Genomic DNA, 10,625 nt, shown 5'->3' with positions numbered 1-10,625 from the left:
TGGGAACATATCCATGTTTTCATTCATTTTAACATGGCTCTTAATATATACATAAATTATTATATATTTAAATAAATTTAAGACATTGCTCTTGCCTGATTAATACATATTGGAAGATAAAATTACAAACACATACCACATTAGAAATAAGAACATGAAAAATTGAAGTTTGTGGATACCATACAACAAAGAAACAGAATCAAAGAAAAAATCTCACATATCTATATATTTCATTTTTCATTGCATTTTTCATGTGCATTGAATTAAGAATCATGCACACATGAAAATATATCACATATTCATGAATATTCATACACTCAGGGCAAGCTACATATCTCTAACTTATAATTGTTCATTCTTTTTTTCAATTTTTATATACCTGATTGCTGTAAAAATATATTCATAAAAAGTGATACAATCCAAGAATATGAGTTTAAATGTTTTCTCCACTTGCATCTTAGCTTTTGTGCTGGAGTGATAAGAAGAATGATCTTTCCATCTTCAAACTACCTTTACATGAAGCAATGAACATTGTGACAAACTGTAAGATATTTTTCAGAAAATGTCAGTAAAATAATTTTGTGTCTTATAAAATACTAGAGAACCAGAAGAGTGGAATAATAATATTCAGCTTTTTTGTCGGTGATTTGAGAAAACAATGTTATAAATTAACCTAACCTCTTCCAACTCCAGGGACTTTGAGCTCTGCTAGGTCACAGGACAGTTCTCGAAAAAGCCTTGCTAAAGTATAGTGTAAAACAGGACTTTATCCTTAGTAAAATGCTGCTGGGAGGTGCTTTGCTAATATGTGTCTGAAATGCAGCAGGAGATACATTGCCAACATATGTCTGAAAGAATGGCAGCTTTAACCAAATTTGGTCCCTGGTATAGTTAAGCAACTATGTTCTCACTAATCTTCATGGTACCCCCCTCATTTGCCATTTCTGCTTGTGTAAAGAGAAGATGCTAATAAACAGGCAAAAAAATTATAATCGAGGCTTCAGTCATAGAGATTGTGGCCTGCTGCTCCTATAATGGTGTCTCTCTTGTTTTTTAATCTGCACCAACTCATTTTCAGAAACTGTCTCCTCACAGAAACCAATAGATGATATTATTCTTTCAAAAACTAGTAAATGATCTTTTAAAACCATGATGAAAATTGAAGATGACAAAAATTATAATTTTCTTGTCAGTGATTATTTTTAGAAATATAGCAAATACTAAATTATATTTCAGATCATGTAATATCCCTAATAACTGAAAAATGCAATTTTGCAAACCCATATTATTCAGAAGATATAAGATTTCATATATATATATATATATATATATATGAATCATATATGATATATATACATATGATTTATGATATATAATATATATTTACATATATAATATATATTAGCTGAAATAAGGGCAACAAAATTTCAGAGAAATTAGAAAAATATAAAAGGGCACACATATTATGTTTTATATTTATATTTCACTCAAAATCTCTCAAGTGCTGAATTGAGCTGCTGTTTTTAGTGTTCTGAAATGCATCCAAAGTGTCCTGGGCCACAATGAACAAGTACAGAATCAAAAGGATTACTGCCTTAAATATATTTTGCAATGCACAGAATGATTAGAATGTACTGGTTAATTTTTTTAAAGTTAGAGAAGATCAAGAAGAATGGAAGGAGGAAATTGCTCTGCCTTGAATGAATTCATTTTCTTGGGAATTACTGATAGCACAGATGTCAGAGTGACCCTTTTTACTATTTTTCTCCTCATTTATCTCATCGATCTCTTAGCAAACCTTGGAATGATGACTTTAATAATAGTGGATCCCCACCTGCACACACCCATGTATTTCTTCCTCAGCCATCTCTCTTTCTGTGACCTCTGTTATTCAACAGCAATTGGACCCAAGATGCTGGCAGACTTCATGACAGAGAAAAGCTCAATCCCTTTCTTGGGCTGTGCTCTGCAGTTTCTGGCTTTTTGTGTCTTTGCAGATGCTGAGTGCCTGCTGCTGGCTGTGATGGCCTTTGACAGGTACCAGGCCATCAGCAACCCCTTGCTGTACACATCCCACATGTCCAGCAGGCTGTGCTCCCTGCTTGTGGCTGGGGTTTACCTGGTGGGGCTCACTGATGCTCTGATTCACACCACACTGGCATTCCACTTATGTTTCTGTGGGTCTAATGAGATCAATCATTTCTTCTGTGATTTACCTCCTCTTTTAATCCTTTCTTGTTCCGACATACAAGCCAATGAGCTGGCTGTATTCATTGTTTTTGGAATCATTGAACTGAGTACCATCTCAGGAGTACTGGTCTCCTATTGCTATATCATCTTATCAGTCTTAAAGATCCGTTCTGCCGAGGGACGGTTCAAGGCTTTCTCCACCTTCACTTCCCACCTCACTGCAATCGCCATCTTCCAGGGAACCATGCTCTTCATGTACTTCCGCCCCAGTTCTGCCTACTCCCTAGACCAGGACAAAATGACCTCACTGTTTTACACCCTGGTGATTCCCATGCTGAATCCTCTGATATACAGCCTACGGAACAAGGATGTGAAAGCAGCCCTGCAGAAACTGAGGAATAGAAAATGGTTTTAAATAATTGTTTTATGTCTACATGTAACACTGATAGAATGATGTTGTTTTGAAAAATAATCTGTGTTGTGCATAATGAATTGGGCATACAGTACTCAAATAAGTGCTTGAACGAATATTTTACTGAAAGAAACTGTTATAGAGCTCCAGGTGTATGTCTTGCTCCATGAATTATTGGTAATTAATATGTGGTACTTTCCTGCGATAAGCTTTCTAGATTTTTCTCAATTGTGAAAATGTTACATTTGTTCATGTTATTATTCAATTTCGTGTTTATTAATAGCCTTTTGGCACTGTATTTTTTATGACAAACATAGATTATTTATTATTGAATCTTTTATATTGTGTTTTATTTTGTGTTTACTAATAGCCTTTTGGAACTGTATATTTTATGACAAACATAGATTATTTATTGTTGAATCTTGCATTCTAAGGGGAGGTGAAGCAATCAATTAAAATTAAAACTAAACTCACAATAGGGTTACAAACAATATTGGAGTAAAGAGAGCATAACTATAATTCAGAAAAAATGACTAAGTGTGATTGAGAGGAGAAAGATTTTCTTAGATATTGTTATGAACCTCAATCTTAATTAGACTCATGAAGGGGGAAAGAACGGATATTTCTCAGGAGTGATAACAGTTAGAGAAGCATGAGGTAGACAGAATTAGATTGATCAATTATTTTATGACATAAATGTAGTGTCACTGGTTTAGGACATAAAAAGAAATTTTAAATGACCTTGGTAGATTAGGTCTTTCAGTCGTCAGGGTCCCTATGTCTTCTTTCCTTTCCTTCTTTTTCATCTTCTCCCTAGTTAAATAGTTTTCTGTACCAACCAAAATCATTTCCCTTAAATTGTTTTTCCCCTTGTTATTTATCCTTATGTCTTAACTCATTATATCCTATGTGAGAAAATAAGCAGGTTACTATTCTTCTCCTTGTTTTCCAAAGCTCTTGCAACACATCTGAGGCACATAAATTTGGAAAGAAAAGAAGGAATAATAGTATATTTTTGAATGCTTACTAGATCGTGGTGAACAAATTTACTGAGGGTACAGTGTGTGTCAAATATACTCAAAAGCTCACATACACCTGCACAAATATCACCACCTAAAACTTTTATGAAATATCTATGAGTGAAAAAGTAAAATATCTGCAAAGTCACAAATTATAATTTCCTGAGAAAACTAAACACCCATCTGTGTAGCTCCTTTGTATTTCTTTGTATTTTTTTTTTTGCTGCCTATCTCTAGTTGTTTGATTAGTCAAGCACTGAATGAACTGTTTGAGAAACCATGGAGATATTATATATATATATATATATATATATATATATATATATATGAAGGCTAACATAAGACACATTTGTTTTTTAATTATGTCTTCCAGTATGAAGGAAAATACCAGGTTCATCTCAGTTTTCTTGCCACTATAGTTTAATTCTCAAAGTAAAACAAGTCAAGATAGAACTAAATCCAAAGGTAAGAAAGTGGAGTGATTCATATACCACTAATCCCAGTTTTCAGGGAAGTGGGGCTGGAGAATAGCAAATTCAGCTCATTTGAGGCTGCTTAGAAAATTTGGGAGAGGCTGGCTCAGACATAAATAAACAACTTAACACTTATGTGTGCACATGGGATTTGTATCTGAAACTGTTTTATATTGGTTAAGGCAATAAATTTCTAACAAAATTTCAAAGAAAGACAAAGAAAACTGGATTGCTAAAGATGGTTTCGAAAAGTACAGCTATTTTCAATTAACACAGACCATTCCTGGCCCATTTTGGACTTCTGCAATTTCTTATTACTATTACTTTTATCATTTTAGATTTTAACCTAATAAATAAACACAAGAATTATCTGTTTCCTTTCATTCTTTCTTTTTATATTGATATTTTTTTGCTCTGCAAAGACCTAGAACAGACACTGAGTATAGCAATGCATGTGCAGCTCACACAGAAACAGGGCGACAGACATTTCAGTCAGGACACTGTGGAAGCAGGGCTGCTCAGGTCCTGTGGCAGGAAACCTGGTAAACAAGATATCATACAAGTGAACCAAGGTTTAAGCAACTGTCTGGGAAGACAGGTGGAGAATAGAAAAGCCAAACTTTCACTGATTTTCAAATTTATGAAGAGCTGTTATAAATAAAAGCAAATGAAATTATTTTTACAAACATCAACTCTACATGATTTAGAAATATATTCACACTAGTGCTAAATGAACTATCCTTACACATATGAATTATGCTAGCAGAATAAAATCCATAAGTGTAATGAATTTGTATTCTTTGTTCATTGCACTATAGTATTGAAGTTCTTAACTAGTTAACAATGACTTTATTCTCTTACCCCCCAAAAAAGTAATAAGAACTAAGGAGTAATGAAATCCAAAATGTGTAAATTTTGTTGTAAAAAAGAGAGGGGAATAAAAGAGCTCTAATGGATATAACAGCAAGTGTGTTTAGGGGTGTTAAATAGCTGACTATATTAATGTTTTTTGATCATTGAACACAGCTGTTTTCAGTCTCTCTGTTTGAATGTACACTTTGTAATCTTTGATACTGTGATTTGAGCAACTATTTCTAAGATGATAATATGTAATCTATTAACAGGTGATTTCTTACTGTTTTTTTTTAGTTCTGTATTATGTGTACTGCTTACACCGCTTTGTTTTGTTTTGTGTTTTTCTCTTTTCCCTTTTAAATAAAATTAAAAAAAAAAAAAAACAATGAGTACTGATTAAGAACTTCCTTTCCAAATTCAAATAGCAAAATGCACAAGCACTATTTTTTTTGCAAAAGAGAAACAGTAACAACTTTCTTACATAAATTAACCATAGCTAAAAATAATCTTTCATTCACTCTGCTAAATGTAGAGGATGTGGCATAGTCATAAAATTAGTGAAATGTGGAAGAATGAAAAGTGGTCAGCAGTGGGAATGTACTGAGCATGGTGGTGTTTGCAGATCATGAATAAATGAATATTCATAGTATTATTAGCCTCAGGAGCCAATAATAGCAAAAATTAACAAGCTTTGTTATCAGTATGTGGATAAACAAAGCATATCTTTTTCCATTAAACAACATATCTTTTATCCATATAAGGGGAGGAAACTGAAAATACTGCATTGTGATGTATATGTAAAGGAAGGATTAGCTCAAAAAGACACAGACTGAAGGAATTTGTTTATATTTAAGTCCAAAATAGATAAACAAATACAGCAACGAAGCACCTTGGAGTTGCCCGGGACTGCGGGAAAGGAGAGGGTAGAATCAGTCCTGCTCTATGTATGCTTCCTCATTTGTCAGTGAAATAAGTAGAATCTGATGATCACTCTGCAACTTTTGGTCTATGGTACACACCAAAGAAAGGTTCAGTGTGGGGTTGGTAGTACAGGCATTTTATCTCTGTAAACACATAATCCTAAGCTAGTAACTGTTTAGTAATTTGGGGGAAAACAATGTGTGAGTACATGAAGAACAATGAAGAGTAGAAAGGTTTGGTAATGATAATTTGGGGGTTTCTTGGGCTTTCATTGCAGTTTGCTCTGTTGGGCCAAGACAAGACAGATTATAATTATATCAAAAAATTTTATGTATTAAGTGTATTATGTGGTACAACATTAATTTGCAATTTCAATCTGACATATGTGAGTTGGTATATATGGTCAAGGTTTATAGGCTTCAGCATGTGCTTCACTGATTCTTGTAGTCACAGGAAAGTCACAGGTCCAGAAATACAATTAATTACATGTTTGTTCAATAAAGAAGTCTAATAAAAGTTGCTTTAGAGAGTTAAATTCCAAAAGCTGCCTGTTATAATACTACCAACCTAATAATGGTCATTTACCAGTGCAGTGCTCATCTGTGGTAAGTTCTTGAGTTTTCCAATTGCAAAAAAAGAAAGATGAATATAAAGGCAATGAAGAACACCCTGATCACTGGAGAAACTTTAGTTTTATACCAGATTGCTTAGAAGAACATATTCTCACATCTAATTTTTGAAACTTATCATTTCTCCTCAGAACTCAAAACCCTCTTATTGAACACAAAATCTCATTTTTCTTGTTTGCTTTTCATCAGAGTTCACAGGCAATTTTTAAACATTTTATCATTGTGTATATATATATATATATATATATATATATTTAAATTTTTTCTTACCTAATTAGTACACATTCGAAGTATTATAGTACAAATAATTATCAAATTAGCCATATGAATATACACAAATTTAAGCCCATGGAAACTTTATAGCAAAGTAACCTAAATTAAACAATCAAACAAAAACTATCACATGTGTACATCACTCATATTTTACATCTCATATTTATTTATTTATTTATTTATTTATTTATTTTGTTTGGGTCTTTCTCCTTTTTATCGGTACCAGGGATCAAACTCATGACTGACTGCTTGCAAGGCAGGTGCTTATGCCGCTGAGCTAAATCCCCAACCCCTTATATCTCATATTTTAATTAATAATCAAGCACAGAAGAAAATACATAACATACTCAGTATATTCATGCACTCAAGGATTAAGAGTTTGTTATGGTTGATACATTGTGTGAACTTGAGAAATATAGAAGTTTAACTAAAAGACTCAGCAGGGACCCAAGGTGGTTACTTTGTAAGTATACTCATCTTGTGCAAGAGGAGGGCAAGGAGATTTTGTGAGTGTTACACTTACAGGGAGAGGGGAGGTGTACTATAAAGGAAGCAAAGAGGCTTGTTCTTTTCTCCCTTTGGCTCTTGGAGCTTTTGCTGGATACTGGCTTAGAAGTGGTGCAACTGTGCCATGCCACCTGCCTTGGAGCCAGTTGATTATGGACTGACATCTCCACAAACTCTGAACTAAATAAACCTTTCATTTCTTCATTTTAGGTGTCAGGTACTTTGTTCCAGCAATAAGAGAAAAGTAACCAAGACAAAATTTGGTACTGAGAGTGGGTAATTTTGGTGGCTACTACTGACCATGTGGTTCAAGAGCCTTTGGAAATGGCTTGTAAGAAGAGTTTAGAAAGGTTCAGAGATGTCATCTGAAAGAGTAATGCTAGAATACCTATGTTTTTTCTGCAAGGGAGATTCATTTCAGAGTGCAGAAGATCAAAAGGCTGATAGAAGTCCTGCTGGTAATGTCCCAGCTTGGGAAGTTTCTGCTGGGCAGGAGTGCCCTGGGTGCTGGACTCCAGATGATATATTGTATGCCTTGGCAGAAAGTTTGTCTGCATTTTTCTCAGTTCCAGACACTTTGCTTGAGACTGAGATTAAGGGCAGTGGACTAATTAATCTGGCAGAAGAGATTTCAAGGTAGTCTAGTGTTGAAGCTGTCAACTGGATTTTGTTAGGGTTTTTATTCAGATTAATGTAGTAAATCAAGAGTAAAGAGCCCAACAAGATGATTCAAAACATTGTGAGTTTGGTCCTAAAGGAAGCTCCAATAAAGCTGTGGGCTGCGAAGACAGAGCAGTGTGCCCTGAGAGGGAAGTGTGTGAAGATGTGAATGTGAAACCAAAGGTACAGTGGGGAGCCTACAAGTCTGGAAAGCTAGGAGCGTGGGTCATCTAAGAAAAGCTGCAAAAGCAAAGAAAAGCCAGCTGAAGACAGAAGCCATATGAGCTACAGCCCTCAGAAGTGCCATAGGGCAGGTTCACTGAAGCCTGTGGAGCTCACAGTTTGCCACACACTGTTTCAGATGCTGGACATTAGAACTATAGGACTTAATATTTTCCCTCCTGGATTTGGAACTTCTTTGGTCAAAATCCTTTGTATCCTCTTACTTCTATTTTTTTTTTCATTTATGATTTTATTTGTGTTTTTCAAAAAAAAAATCTACAGAGAGAAAACAAGAAAAACTAGAAAAACAAAAGTAGCTAAATGACATACATCAAACTGTTTGTAATGAAATCCAGGGTTACAGACTTGGAAGCACGTTGCCTTTTCTTTTCCATTTAAATCTTTTAAGATAAGTGTGTTTGTACTTGTGTAATTTTAAATATGCCTACTTTAAAGAGAAATTCAAAACATACTCGTGATGGGAAATAGTACATTTCTGCAAATCTTTAATCATGTATATACAAATTCAAGTGTGGATTTAGAGGATACTAATTTTGAAATTCATTTGATTACACATTTAAACATGTTAAGCCTCTAAATCAACACAGAATGTTAGATAACACAGACATTTGACTTCAAATTGTAAATTTAAAACCCTCCCGCAATATATGAAAACACACCCACAAAGGTATCTATATATTCTCCATATTTATATGAAGTTCATTGCTTGACTAACAGGTAGCAAGGTAATACAATTCTTTTAGGAGTTAAAATATTTTGAACCAAATAAGTAGGAATCAAAACATACTATAAATAAATGTATCAGCATAAATTTTCTTATATTTTGTTTTATATTCTTTAGTTTGATTTCATACTCAATGTCGCCCATATGTTCCACACATAGCAAGCAGCAATCGTAATAAAGAGTAATGTTTGTTTCTGCCTCTCTGTGCAATGCAGATGGGGTGGGGGAAATTTGCCATATCCAAGAAGCTGCTGAGCGGGGACTTGACTGAGTACCTGGGAGTTTCAAATTGTCCTCAAATTCCTGGCAATCCCAAAACATGTTGAAGTTGCAACCATGGAAGCTTTTGGAATGGAAATATTTATCTTGTACCACTGAGTATTGGAAGTGTCTACCTATATTTTCATTTGTACAGGGGCTTAGAACTAAAAGTTCGTCTTACATCTTGGACTGGGGACTTGGATTTTTCATGAGTGCTGAAACTTCTAGGACTTTGGCAAATTTTGGAGATGGACTCATTACCTTTTACATAAAGGGATGTGTATGAGTCAGGAACAAAGTACAGAATGTTATGATTGTAATGCAATATAAGGTTGTCCAACCTAATGCTGGTTCTTTGGAGAAACTGCAGTCTTCTTCAGCTTGGATGTTGTTCAGGTTCAGCCCTTGACTTCTTCATCCTTCATTGTAGACGCTACAACATCCCATATCAGACGCATTGTCCTCCTCAGACAGACTTGAATATGACTCTGCAGGAAGCTCCAGCCCTTCAGCCTGGAGTGTGCAGACACCCTCTGCATACTGCCTCACGTGATTTTGTGACTGTCTATGGTAAGCCAATCATGTAATTTCTTATACATTTCTATATCTTGTGCTATATTTGTTTCTCTAATAAACCCTAAATGATACAGGGTTATAGGTCTTTAACTTAAAATTCTTCATCTTGTTTTTAAATTTTATGTATATATGTTTGATTTATGTAAGTAATACTCATAAAATGTGAGAAAATCCAAGTATATAGTCTATGCTTTTTTCACTTATACTTTAGCATTTCTTTTGGAGTGATCAGAAGAGTAATATTTTACCTCCAGCCTTCCTTTGCATTAAGCAATGAGCAAAGTGACAAGATCACAATACATTGTAGGAAAAAGTTAATGATATTTATTTCTCATCTTTTTAAATACTACAGAAGAGAAGAGTAAAATTATGACAATCATGTTTGTCAGTAATATCTTTTCTTCTCTCTCTCTTTTTTTTTGTCTTTTTGTCTTTTTCCTTTTTATCGGTACTGGGAATAGACGACTACCTGTTTGCAAGGCAGGCGCTTATGCCACTGAGCTAAATCTCCAGCCCCAATATCTTTTCTTCTCAAACCACTAAATAGTGTTTTTAAACAATAATGAATTTTATGAGGCTAAAAATTATAAATTTTGACTATTGATGATTACTTTTAAGAAACACAGCCAACTCTACACTATATTTCTCTTATTGTTATTTATATAAAAGTTGTTCTTCATTGATATTATTGGGAAGATACTGAGATTTTAGATAATCAAGTATATATGACATTAAATAAGAACAATAAAAGGTCCAGAGAATTAGAGAAGATATCAAAAGAGACACATAGTATAATATATATGTAAATTTCACTCAAAATTTTGCAAGTGCTATCTTAAATTGCTTATTTTAGCATTCACAAATTCATGCAATGAGTGTTTT

General features: G+C 34.0%; 1 protein-coding gene across 1 annotated transcript; it reads left to right on the top strand.

The window, feature by feature from the left end:
• Window positions 1-1,672: 1,672 nt before the first annotated feature.
• LOC100722071 (olfactory receptor 5W2-like) lies at window positions 1,673-2,605 on the top strand. Its single transcript, XM_003467888.2, has one exon. The coding sequence runs from the start codon at window positions 1,673-1,675 to the stop codon at window positions 2,603-2,605; it is 933 nt and encodes a 310-aa protein (XP_003467936.2).
• Window positions 2,606-10,625: the final 8,020 nt, after the last annotated feature.

Source organism: Cavia porcellus, unplaced genomic scaffold, assembly GCF_034190915.1.
Source record: "Cavia porcellus strain 051 isolate PalLab524CR breed Dunkin Hartley unplaced genomic scaffold, mCavPor4.1 scaffold_17, whole genome shotgun sequence".
Taxonomy (NCBI): Eukaryota; Metazoa; Chordata; class Mammalia; order Rodentia; family Caviidae; genus Cavia; species Cavia porcellus.
This window is presented reverse-complemented; position numbering and strand designations above follow the sequence as displayed.

What these genes read in the sequence shown, in the direction of transcription:
- LOC100722071 (XM_003467888.2), top strand. Translation starts at nt 1,673, where the DNA reads ATGGAAGGAGGAAATTGCTCTGCCTTGAATGAATTCATTTTCTTGGGA.